The sequence below is a fragment of the Schistocerca gregaria genome, chromosome 1 (genome assembly GCF_023897955.1).
Source record: "Schistocerca gregaria isolate iqSchGreg1 chromosome 1, iqSchGreg1.2, whole genome shotgun sequence".
NCBI lineage: Eukaryota > Metazoa > Arthropoda > Insecta > Orthoptera > Acrididae > Schistocerca > Schistocerca gregaria.
This window is the reverse complement of record NC_064920.1, coordinates 727,351,207-727,365,157: the sequence shown is the minus strand read 5'-3', so window position 1 is coordinate 727,365,157 and position 13,951 is coordinate 727,351,207. Positions and strand designations below refer to the sequence as shown.

The following is a 13,951-nucleotide window of genomic DNA, read 5'->3' as shown; positions in this document are numbered from 1 at the left end:
CCAGAATTAAACTCCCCGTATTATGGAGTGGAGTTGAAATTATACCCAAGATTAACAAAGAATGCAATGAAAGATGCTACATACAAGTCCTATGGGGAGCTGAAATGAAAATAGCTTCTGTGTTTGGTAAACTTAAAATGATGGAAAGTAGTTGGTGAAATATGAGGTGAACTGAATGAAACTTTATGCAAGACCCAGAGGGACATGAACTGCTAATAGCATTAGTATTTTGAGAAGTTGTAACGTTAAATAATTGTTTAAAATTTTTTAGAATTAAAGTCTATGAGATCAATATCTTTGTCCCAGTGGGGGGAATATGAGGTGTAACATGTCATTTGTAGAATGAGATGTTCCACATCCTTAATTCCAATGGCTGACGAAATATGTTTGTGAGTTAACTCATTTTGGACACGAGGCCCGTATATGTGGCCCGACTTGGCAGTCACTATGGGACGTGAGGCCCGTGGATGTGGCCCGATTGTTGTGTCACACACCCAGCACTATCTAGGGACTGGCTTGGAGTATCGACACGGGATGGGGCGCATTCTGTTGGAAAAAATGTGAACTACACATGCAGTACGGGTGATCGGCACATGCTCAACCTCTCTCCCACCAGTCTTCTCCTCAGCACTCTGCTAATTGTTTGTGATGTTGCTAGGGAGCTCACGTGACACCTGCAGTCGTGTTTACGTTTGCGCTTCATTAATTTATTGTCTTCTGAATAAAGTGGTGATTTTTGTGTTAGTGGCTACATAATTATGGCTCATTTATCTACTAAGGACATTGAGCGTTTGCTGAATGACAGCAATGATGAGTGGAACGTGATGGTGAGAGTGAATGGTCAGGAAGTAGTGGTTATGACGAAAAAGATGAAGAAGAAGAAAATGAAGAGGGAAATGAAGAGGATGGTGGTGATTTGAATTATGGCTGTGGCGCGAATAGTGGTGCTCCTGGGGGTAGTGGTGTATGGACAGATATTACAGGAATACGGGAGCTTCCTAATGGCATCGATTTCGTGCCACAAAGGGAAAAAATTTCTGAAGTAGTGACAAATTGTAGGAGTTTCCTGGATTTTTTCCAACTATATTTTTCTGAAGTGCTTTTGAATGACATTGTAGCTGAGACAAACCGATACGCCCATGATAAGATTGAAAAAATGAGCCCCCTTGAAACCCCATTTGTAGTGGAAAGGTTGGCATGATGTGACTGACAGAAATAAAAGCTTTTTAAAGTACCATTCTCAACATGGCGACAAATGAATAAAAAAAGGGACACATAAAAGCCTACTTTTCTACTGATTGGACAACAAAGCAGGACTTTTTTCCAGAAGTATTTTGCTGTGACCGATTTTTGCAACTTTTACCGGGCCTTTCACATTTGTCCTCCAGCTCCTCGGTGTCATCAAAATTAGCTACTTGAGCCCAAAATGTGAAGAATGTTGCCAATTTCATTGACAGCACGTGTCGAGAATACTTTTCTCCAGTGGAAAAAATTGCAGTGGATGAGTCTAATGTCGGTTTCAAAGGAAGAATTATGTTCCAAGTGCTATAATCCTCAGAAAGTGGGGACTACGAGTCTATGTCCTGGCCGATTCAGAAACAGGATACATTTCGGAGTTTGAGCCCTACTCTGGGTCTCCTACGACGGAGTCCTTGGTGCACCCTGAACTTCCCTTTATGTTCCGAATCGTCCTTCATTTGTTTGTTCAACTCTACAGCAAGACTGCCCAGCTCAGGGGAGGCACATAGGCACATGCACACCGACAGATACTATACAAGCTTGCAGTTGGCGGAGGAATTGAAGAAAGAAGAAACTCATCTAATCGGGACAATAATGGCAAACCAAAAAGGTTTACTGGGCGAGGTAATCAGCTTATTTCACTAAATATTTTGCAAAATAGGACTGCACAAAATTTACAATAAATATTCTTATTTGCAGGCAAAGGGAAAAAAGCTGTCAAAACTCAAAAAGGGCGATGTGAAGGCATTCGAGAACGCAGTGGCAGTTATTCTAGCATGGAAAGACAACAGGCCGGTTATCATGGAATCTACTCATCACAAAGGTGTTGTGCAAGAAATCGCCCACAAAAAGCGGGGAGACAGTGAAGAGGTGTTCCTGAAGCAATCAATGATTTGTGACTACACGGCAAATATGGGAGCCATAGGCAGAGCCGATGACTAGTGCGCATCATACCATTTTGCCAGAAAATCCCTCAAATGGAGGAGGAAAATTTTCTTCTGGTTATTCGAGGTATAATATTCACTTTTCTAATAGGCCTTGGCCTACTTAGTAAACTTTTATTTTGACAAAAAGGTAACTGTTCTGGCTAATTTCAGGTGGGGATCGTGAACGCCTACTTGCTATATGTCATCATAGCAATGAAAGGAGGAGAGACACCAAAGAGTCATTTGCAGTTTCGGAAGAATCTCATCAAGGAGCTTGTGGGCGATGTCAGGGCTCAACCAATCCCACTGAGAAAGAGGCCACGCTCTGAACATTATGACCTATACAGGATAGATGGCCTGTACCATTCTATTGCAAGAATGGACACCGGGAAACAGGGTGACTGTGTCATTTGCAGTGATCGCTTTAAGCCAGGATGGCGAAAATGGTTCCCCCCTTTTTTGCAAAACTTGTCTGTCCAAACCGTCTCTTCATGTGCCTGAGTGCTTCAACAGGTATCACAAAGTAGCAAAGTACCGAAAGGACTTGTAAAATATGATTGCCTATCGAAAAATCGATATGCCAGAATTGACAAGTTTGTTTTAAGCAAATTTTATGAAATTTTGTAGGTTATTGACATAAATCAAATTTTTCAACCCTCAAAATGGACTTTTTATTTTTCTTCCCATGGACGTCCCATCCATAAGAGATAAAACTTTAAAGAATAAGATACAACTAATTTTAGTATGTCAATTCAATGCATCCCCTCTAAAAAAAAAAAAAATAATCCTTTTTTTCCTGTTTTAACACCACTGCGAACTCAAAAAATGCGCAATATGGAATAATGAAAATAGTATGCCAGTAAAGAGGATGTTTTAAGCTTCATTTACAAAAAAATTTACACCGATAAGTCACAAACTGTAGATTTTATAAGCAACGAAAGAAACCTAAAGGATATAGAACCCGCACAGTGCTGCCGAATTGCTCCACTTTGGGGAAACACACTCCATCCTGAAAGGGTTAAGGTAGATAGTAAGTAGGAATCACCCCACTTTTGGGAGGTTTTTGATGGATTGTGCACATCGAAGTTGTACCAATCCTGTGCTATAGGTGACGAGGGCTGTAGATTGGCACTTCTACCTTCTAGGTGGCGTTGTTTGCTCTGTGAGGCTGCAAGTGATGGACATGGAGTGCACATGACCTCCATGATGTCAAAGAAATCATTGCCGAAAAGACAACTGATGTTCAGATTTTATTGTCAAAAAATTGTTCGAGTCTCTTGTGAGATGCACCCATGCAAACACCTAGCTGGAGTTTTATGCCTACGCAGTCAATTAATAAGAAGTTAGGATTGTAAGTTATAGGAAATACAATGAGTTCAACTTTTCTGGGTATATTATTCCACTAGGCAGAATAAAAAGTCTCTTTTGGCATCATCAATACTGCAGACTGAAGTTCATGAGGGAAAAGCAGGAACCCTGCAGCATTGTTATAGTGCAGTAGCTGACAGAAAACGTAAGAAATAGGAAAATCCAGTAAAATACGAGAACTGCAGATCGATTATTGGACTGTTTCAATGGCTCATTCCTATCATTAGAATTTCTGCTTTTGCTTTACTATACACAATTTCATTTAGTGTGTCACCCATGAGCATCTGGACACCAACAATGACAGCCTTTACATCTGATCAGAATTTTTTTGTGATTTGGGACAGAACTTTCAATAAGATAGTACCACAGTAGTCATTGCAGGTTTCATGCATTGACCTCTTGTCAGCCAAACATTTTCTATTCAGATCTCTCTATATCCCTATGCTTTGTTTTATACCTATTATACAATAGTTGTTATTTCTTTCCAAGTTTATTTATAGTGCTTTAATATCATTGAGGTCCCTCCAATCATGATCTGTAGTACTAGATAAATATCTATCCAGTGTATTGTCAATTATTCTTTTAAACTTTAGCCACATTTCTTCCACATGCTTCTCCCTAAAAGCAAATGTTTTGAGCCCTCCTTTCAGACTGCCTCTTTATCTAGCTAACTGAACATGTAAATCTTCCTACTTGTTTTTAGCTACCTTAACACTTTAGTTACTCATGGTCACTGGTACTAGTTTTAATAGGGAACAAGAACCAGAACCAGAGGGCCGTGTATCAGTTCTGGGGGCCTATGTTACAGAGTATGAGCTTCAATAAAACTGTGTAACCAATGAGGTCTTCTTCAGTTTCACTATGTTGCTGGAATGATTCAAGTAATGCACTTGACCCTAGACAGGCACCACCAGTCTGTACATGGTTGCATCTTGTTACCTCAATGGTTGTTGAAACAGCCTCTTTATAATGTTGAATCAGGTGTCCATATTACATGTGGAATGCACAAGATCTCACGCTCACGTTTGTCTTCAGGAGTACAATTATTCGCAATATATTTTAAGTAGTGCTGATGATTAACAGATCCTTGCCCTTTTGCGTTTGCAATTCTTTCTGCTGTGCCCCACCCTACCCCAACACTGGTCACAGCAGGCTTCCTAACAGGTGAAAGTGTCTCTCACTGGCTCAATTTCAGTTTCAGTGGAAGACACCACCTTGAACTTCTTGGTTATGGCAATGCGTATAGCTCCCAGAGTTGTTCTTTGACTTGCCTCCCCAGGACACCTACCTCTACTGCGAACAAGCCACTGCAGTCAAGTGGACAAGCGGTGACACATTCAGCCCGCAGCGGGTACAGTATCCACTGGAAAGTATAGCACTTGAGATATTTTTGGTATATATGGTACAAGAGTGTCAGCACTTCATCCAAAATACCTATCCTCAGTAGGTTCCAATTGCTTGACAGTAGTCACAGAATGATTTTCAACTGCCCAGGAACTATTCCAGGAAGGTTCCAACTGCTCGACAGTTGTCGTCAAGAGTGATTTCCACAGCTTAGGAACAGCTAACTTGTTCCATGTTTGAGACCAATACTCGCAAACTGGGCTTCAATCTGTCTGGAGCAATGTTTATCTGAACACCAAAAAATAACTTTAAATTAGCCTCACTGATTTAACTTCAGTATCAGGTATGCTGAAATAACTGCAAAATACCTGGGACAAAATTTACAGATACCTTGGAGGCAACTTTGTCCCTAAAACATCTTTAGTGGTTATGCCCAATCGTAAGTATCAAAAACTTTGCCAATGAATGACACATCAACAACATACACTGCTGCTGAAGCAGAAAGCTAAATGGAACATGATATGACAGTCGTAAAATGCACAAGATATGATTTTTACAATGCAGCAATTGAATTTGTTATAGCTAAGTTTATATCACAATTGTAATATTTTATGCATCGACTTAAACAGGCCAATGAAGTGAAGAAAAAGTTAAAATACTACACTAATCATGTAGTATTTACACTGCAATAATGGTAAAATGATTTTCTAAAAAAATATTGTTGCCATGGTTTGCAGAATGCATAACTGTAGCTGAAAATCTATTATTTAATCTTTTATGCAGAACATTCTTAAGTGCCAAACACTGAAAGTTCAGGTTGTAACATGAACAACGTTATGAAAAAGATAGAGTGTTACTCACCTTAAATATGACATGCTGAGTTGCAGACAGACACAACAAAAACTATTTGACGCTGAACTTTTGCAAAAGCTTTCTTCAGGAGGAAAAGAAAACACAAACATATTCACACACGCAAGCACACTTCATGGATACATGACCACTCTCTCTGGCCGCTGAGATCACAATCCAATGGTGGTGTAGATTGGGAGCAGCAATGATGTGGGGAAGGGATAGGGGTAGGGGTAGGGATAGCACAGTATGAGTGGAGGAGAGGAGGCAGACCTTCCTGATAGAGTGTGTAAATGCTAGACGGTGGTCATCAGCATCAGAAAGCTTTGGGAGGAGGCAGGGAAGGGGGATGGAAAAGGAAAGCAGCAGAGAAGGCAGAGAGCAGACCAGATGATGGTGGGGGATGTGAACTGGAAATAGGTGATAGGGCAGATGGGGCGGAACTTGGATGGTGCATGTGGGGGCAATAGATTACCTTAGATAATTTCAAAAGTGGAGAACGTGTTGTAAGGATACCTCCCAACTGCACATTTCAGAAACGCTGGTGGTGGAAAGGAGGATCCAAATGTCCCTGGTTGTGAAGTAGTCATTGAAATCAAGCACGTCATGTTTGGTTGCATGATGTACCACAGGATGGCCTACTTTGCTCTTGGCCATAGTTTGGCAGTGGCTATTCATCCTGGTAGTCAGCTGGTTGGTCGTCACACCAATATGAAAAGCTATACAATGACAGCAGTAGAGCTGGTACATGACGTGGCTGTTTTTGGAAGTGGCCTGGCCTCTGATGAGGTAGGATAAGCCTGTGACAAGACTACAATAGGACGTGCTGAGTGGGTGGATTGGACAGGTCTTACACCTCTGTCTTCCACAGGGATATGATCTCTGTCCACGTGGAAGACCCAGGTGCAAGACCTGTCCAATCCACCCATTCAGATGGGAGATATGATACTGCGGGAAGAGTTTAACATAGCACTGAAAGACCTAAGTCTAAACAAGCCCCCAGGAGTAGACAACATTCCATTGGAACTACTGACGGCCTTGGGAGAGCCAGTCCTGACAAAACTCTACCATCTGGTGAGCAAGATGTATGAGACAGGCGAAATACCCTCAGACTTCAAGAAGAATGTAATAGTTCCAATCCCAAAGAAAGCAGGTGTTGACAGATGTAAAAATTACCAAATTACCAGTTTAATAAGTCACGGCTGCAAAATACTAACGCGAATTCTTTACAGACGAATGGAAAAACGTTGAAGCTGACCTCAGGGAAGATCAGTTTGGATTCCGTAGAAATGTTGGAACACATGAGGCAATACTGACCCTACGGCTTATCGTAGAAGCTAGATTAAAAAAAAGGCAAAACTACATTTCTTGCATTTGTAGACTTAGAGAAAGCTTTTGACAATGTTGACTGGAATACTCTCTTTCAAATTCTGAAGGTGGCTGGGATAAAATACAGGCAGTGAAAGGATATTTACAATCTGTACAGAAACCAGATGGCAGTTATAAGAGTCGAGGGGCATGAAAGGGTAGCTGTGGTTCGGAAGGGAGTGAGACAGGGTTGTAGCCTATCCCAGATGTTATTCAATCTGTATATTGAGTAAGCACTAAAGGAAACAAAAGAAAAATTTGGACTAGGTATTAAAATTCCTGGAGAAGAAATAAAAACCTTGAGGTTCGCCAATGACATTGTAATTCTGTCAGAGACAGCAAAGGACTTGGAAGGCAGCTGAACAGAATGGACAGTGTCTTGAAAGGAGGATATAAGATCAACATCAACAAAAGCAAAACGAGGATAATGCAATGTAGTCAAGTTAAGTCGGGTGATGCTGAGGGTATTAGATTAGAAAATGAGACACTTAAAGTAGTAAAGGAGTTTTGCTATTTAGGGAGCAAAATAACTGATGATGGTCGAAGTAGAGAGGATATAAAATGTCGATTGGCAATGGCAAGGAAAGCGCTTCTGAAGAAGAGAAATTTGTTAACATTGACCATAAATTTAAGTGTCAGGAAGTCATTTCTGAAAGTATTTGTATGGAGTGTAGCCATGTATGGAAGTGAAACATCGATGATAAATATTTTGGACAAGAAGAGAATAGAAGCTTTTGAAATGTGGTGCTATGGAAGAATGCTGAAGATTAGATGGGTAGATCACATAACTAATGAGGAGGTACTGAATAGAATTGGGGAGAACAGGAGTTTGTGGCACAACTTGACTAGAAGAAGGGATCGGTTGGTAGGACATGTTCTGAGGCATCAAGGGATCACCAATTTAGTATTGGAGGGCAGCGTGGAGGGTAAAAATCATAGAGGGAGACTAAGAGATGAATACACTCAGCAGAATCAGAAGGATGTAGGTTGCAGGTACTGGGAGATGAAGAAGCTTGCACAGGATAGAGTAGCATGGAGAGCTGCATCAAACAAGTCTCAGGACTGAAGACCACAACAACGACAACATGATCCCTGTGGCGAGGGGTTAGGAGCATGAGTGGCAAAGGGATGGACTAGGATATGGTGGTGGTTTGGTGGGCAACGGAAAACTACTTTAGGAGAGGTGGGAAGGATCTTTGATAACATGGCCCTCATTTCAGGGCATGGTGATAGTTAATGAAAGCTCTGAGAATGATGTGGTCGATTTGTTTCAGTATGGGATGCTATTAGGTGATGAAGGGAACACTCCTTTGTAGCTGGTTCTTGGGGGTGGTGGGAGTATTGGATGTGTATGAGGATATGGCAAAAGAAATCTGTTGTGGGCTAGGCTAGGGATAATACCTGTATGTGATGGCCTTTGTGAAACCTTCAACATATTGGGCAGGGGAATTCATATCACTGTAGATACAGAGTGGCCCAATTTTATGGAAGAGATTTTTTGGTATGGAAGTGATGGCAGCTGTCAAAATGAAGATACAGTTGGTGGTTGGTGGGTTTAATGAGGACAAAGGTGTGGACGCAGCCATCAGAGGAGAGGACGTCAGCATCCAGGAGGGTGGTACACAGAGTCAAGGAGGGCCAGTTACACGTGTGGGAGAGAACGTGTTGAGGCTGTGAACTGTTATGAGATTCAGAGATTACCTGATGGAAGTCTTACACCAACTGTCCTACTACTTCAGCTACAAACTCTGCCAGAGTGATCCCATTTTAGAAGTCCAACACAACCTCCAATTCCTGGTTAAAGCCTTAAGGCCTTCTCAAAACCTCTCCCCCTGAATTTACACTGATGGAAACAAATTGCAACACCAAAAAATAATTACTGTAGAGTAATGATATTTTTGGAATACGTTTGTCCAGGTAACATATTTGTTTGTGTGTGGTCTTCAGTCCTGAGACTGGTTTGATGCAGCTCTCCATGCTACCATATCCTGCGCAAGTTTCTTCATCTCCCAGTACCTACTGCAATCTACATCCTTCTGAATCTGCTTATTGTATTCATCTCTTGGTCTCCCTCTACAATTTTTAACCTCCACGCTGCCCCCCAATGCTAAATTTGTGATCCCTTGATGCCTCAAAACATGTCCTCCCAACCGATCCCTTCTTTTAGTCAAGTTGTGCCACAAACTCCTCTTCTTTCCTATTCAATACCTCCTCATTAGTTATGTGATCTACCCATCTAATCTTCAGCATTCTTCTGTAGCACCACATTTCGAAAGCTTCTATTCTCTTTTTGTCCAAACTATTTATCATCCATTTATGTAATAAAAATTGCAAGATTTCAAATTAATTTAAGCGTCAGATAAGCCATTTCAAATGTGAAGTGTTGATGGACTAATAACCAGTATAACCACCAGAGTTTTGAATGCAAGCATGCAAAGGTGCATGCATTGTGTCGTACAGGTGCCAGATGTCAGTTTGTGGATGAGTTCCATGCCTGTTGTACTTCATTGGTCAATACAGGGGTGGTTAATGCTGGTTGTGGATGACACTGGCGTTGCCATCCAATGATATATATGTGGTCGACTGGAGACAGATCTGGTGATCAAGAAGGCTAAGGCAACATGTCGACACTTTCTAGAGCATGTTCGATTACAACAGCAGTGCCCAGTGTTATCCTGTTGGAAAATCGCCCCTTGAATGCTGCTCATGAATGCCAGCACAACACGTTGAATCACCAGATTGATGTATAATTTTGCAGTTCGTGTGAGAGGAATAACCAAGAGACTGCTCCTGCGTCATACGAAATTTCACCCCAGACCATAACTCTATGCATAGGTCCAATATGTCTAGCACATATACAGGCTGATTGCAGGCCGACAATTGGCATCACAAGAACATATGGTAATTGTAATCAACACACAGCCATTAGTGACACTGAGACAGAACTAACTTTCATCATAAAACACAACTGATCTCCACCAGGCCCTCCAATGATCTCTCTCTAGACACAACGTAAGTTGCTAATGGCAGGGGTTTGGGGTTGGTGGAATGCACCCTACAGGGCATCTGGCTTGGAGCTGTCCTTGAAGTAAACGATTTGTAACAGTTTGTTGTGCCACTGTCGTGCCAACTGCTGCTGCAGATGCACTATGACAGACAAGAGCCATACAATGACCATAATGATCTTCCCTCTCGGTAGCGCCATGTGGAACATTTTCTTATTGCAACCATATGTTCTTGTGACCACCACTGCTAACAATCATGTACAGTGTCTACATTCCTGGCAAGTCTTACTGCAGTATCACGGAATGAACATCCAGCTTCTCATAGCCCTATTACATGACCTCCTTCCTACTCGGTGAAGTGTTGACAATGGTGTCTTTGTTGCTTTAAACACATTCTTGATTAACATCACCACATCCAGTCTCAAATGTAACTAATGCTCATGACTGTTACAGTGTTTATTTAAAGCAAAACTGATTTGCAACCTCATATTGAAGCTACTAGCACCACTCTTCTGTGACTGGCACAAAATCTGAAAAGACATCACATTCAGGTGTAGAAACATGCCTACCAACTTCTGATTATGTTCTAGAGCTCCTTCTTGGTGCTGTGATTTTTTTCCATCAGTTTATATACAGGGAAATTCGTATATTCATATTAAATGCCTCAAAGCGATGTAGATGACACTGAGACAAGTAATTTAAGACAAGCCACATGGGGCCGAAACATTGGAAAATACACCAAATGTGGAAGATAAATGTAGAATGTGTGACGTCACCAGATGGTGTACCTCACCAAACGTGTAGCAGTTGGGGTTGTCAATCCTATTCTCACTGGTGGGGGAGAGTGCTACACATCACTCTGCTGGGCTACTGTTTTCGTACCTGTGAACTGATTAATCATGGTCTTGTATTACCACTACTGTGTCATATCGGATAATGCACTAACGGAATCAGAGTACCCTAGAGGAGTAATGTATAACAACTGCCCCGTACTGGCAAAGGTACGACTGATAAGCCCAAACGCTGCATGTTTGGCAAGGTGCAAATGTTCAACATTTTGGGGGATTTCCTGACATTTATGTTCCACAATTACTGCAAAAAGACTTCCCACTACGTTTTGTTACGTGCCATGCTACAACACCATATAACTGAGTGCCTCTCATCAGACTGTGCCTAAAACCAAAGATGGGAAGCAACAATGCCAGGTGCCGACTGAGAACATGACAATTTTCTACCTGAACAATGCTGTCAAACATACATTTCATCGGGTGTCCACTGCACCTGTGACAGTTTTGGTGTTCCTCAGATGTGCAATGTTCTCATCCATTTTCTGCACCTGAGTATGTCACGCCTTTAGTGTTGCATGTGTCTACACTCCCACCTGAACAGCTGCACCAGACAGGCATTTTACCAAGTGTGCACAGTGGTTCTGCCGCACCCAAGACTTCTCCAGTGTTTTTCCTGTAACAGACTGTGCTACATCCAGTACCATTATCCTTGTCCATGTAAGTAGTGCCCACCGAGTCACGCATGTTCACAATTCTGCCACTCTCATTGTAACTGTTGCTATAGTCATGTGAACTAATAGCTACTGACGCTGCTGTTGTACTTACTGTGCCAGGCTTTGGTATGCTGTTTCACCCTTGTCTACTTTCCATCAACATTCAAGCTTTCACTGTTCCACGCTGATCAACCGGCAATGTAGTTTGCCATCATGACCGCACATGGAGAAATTGATAACTGTGCTAAATTTGTTACTCTCCTGAGTCATCTTGGTGAGCAGGTGGATTTGATTAGTGACTTATTTGTCAGACTTCTTATGACAATACAAGCTGCTACTGGAGCTGGCCCATGGCATTTTGTTTTGGCAGGATGGTCATAGGTCCATCATCAGTGTCAAATTCCCAGACAAGGATCTATGTCAATCTCTGCTAGTCCTCTCCACCACTGTGCACACACATTACCTGCAAGTTTGACATTGAAGCCCATGGTTTCCTTCCACAATGCATCTCCATCATGTTGGCAACACCTCATCATTGAACCCTGCCTTGATGACCGTCAGATCGACAATGAATTCATTTATGCCAGTTTACTTGTGCCATCCCACTACCACCCACTGTCAACGCAACCAGACTCAGGATCCCCCCCCCACACACACACACGTGCAAATCTACATCTCCCCCCCCCCCCCCCCCCACTCCAGATGCTACACACAGCAGCCCTCTCCTGTCCCCATAACAACACTCCATGCTCCTACAGGCAGCACTAGCATCTTTTCCCACCCTTACCCTGCTATCCTTCCCTTTCCCTACTCCATGTATACTCTTTACTCCACCAATTCACACAAGATATATTACTGCTCACATCATCAGATGTTGTTGCAGCCAGTCTTAGCATCTGGTGCCAGTAGCCATGAATGTGTGAGTAACGATCTATCCTTTCAAAATAGTAATTATTTCATCCTGCACTTTCCATATAAATATTTAAAGGTATGACGTGTATTATTTGAATTTTAAATATGTATGCTCACCTGTATACATATAAATTCACTTGTCCAATATATTATCCAAAAGCCATTTTCATAGAATATAAGACCAATAAAAACAAAGTTCCATATTGCTTGTTGTTTTTCATGTTAAATGTACACAAATAAAACAAAAAGAAAGCTGCTTCTTTGGGGGGGGAGGGGGGGGGGCCGACACCTACTACTTCCTCAGTTACAATAAACAGCTATTGTTTTATCTCCTAGTGGCAGCTGATTTTTTTTCAAAGAAAATAATGACTTTTGTCAATAAACACACATAGCTGTTCACAATACATACTCTTGTCACACAGTTTTACAATAAACATAGCTAGTTAGCTTTACCAAAAAAAACTTTTCAATCCTTGAATCCAGATAATTTGTAGTAGGAATGGCTAATGAAGATTTCTCAATGTTAGATTGGAGCTTGCTGAATACCTTGCTTAGCAGTGCATAACTTTACTCTTAACTCCAGCAAGAAGACAAACTCTACATGAAAATTACATACTGAGGGAGAACATGTAGGGACAAATTTGATTGTGATACACTTTGTTACATGACAATTCATAACACTGAAATTAACATACCTGTTTCCAAAATGTCAAAGAAGTACACAAATGTTTCACTTTCAGAAAGTTATTTCAGTTCTGCTTCATGTGACTGCTGTCAGTCTGGGTGGCAATGCTCCTACACAATACTTGACAACAGCAGCAACGAGTAGTTGATGTCTGAAGATCCAAATTTTGTGTAATTTTCTTATTTTGTTTCAACTGTAGGTCCATTTGTTCCAGAACCACAAGTGGAATTTGTGTCAACTTAGAATCTGTAACATAATTCATGTGAAATATCAGTAATTATTTCAAGTACACATCAAAACTCTTAAATTTGAATTCATTTATATTTGCTGGAAGTGAATGACCTTAATGATATACAAATTCAAAATATTTCCGTGTAGAAGATTACTCAAAAACAATACAACATGCATAGAAATCAAGGTAAATACAATGAGTTTGGAACACACATTTATTTATTTCTATTCAGGTCCAAGGTAGTTCTGAATAATTCTATGTGTAGCAGTTTATTTTTCAGGAAAAGTGTTATGGCAGAGGCTCATCTCTTGTAATTTCTATTGGGTGCTTAAAAAACATTGTGCTACTGATGTAAAAACAGATAATTTCAGGTCTGTGTGACTACACTATGGTGCAATGAAACACAAAGTGAGGAACACCAATGCACTGTAAAAACCTGGTTGACCTAGAGACCTAGCAATGGGACTGGTTTACAGATAAGCTGTAGCAAACTATCGAAATGCCATATGTACAGCAAAGTTG

General features: G+C 41.2%; 1 protein-coding gene across 7 annotated transcripts in view; it reads right to left on the bottom strand.

The window, feature by feature from the left end:
- The window catches only part of LOC126266816 (uncharacterized), a 342,237-nt gene that overhangs the window by 31,907 nt on the left and 296,379 nt on the right, over positions 1–13,951 (bottom strand). For all 7 annotated transcript variants that reach the window (XM_049971388.1, XM_049971423.1, XM_049971406.1 and 4 more), the window contains one exon: positions 13,208–13,443. In XM_049971388.1, coding sequence (XP_049827345.1) covers positions 13,262–13,443 — 182 coding nt within the window. In that variant the 3' untranslated portion in view covers positions 13,208–13,261. The remainder of the gene's footprint in view (positions 1–13,207; positions 13,444–13,951) is intronic.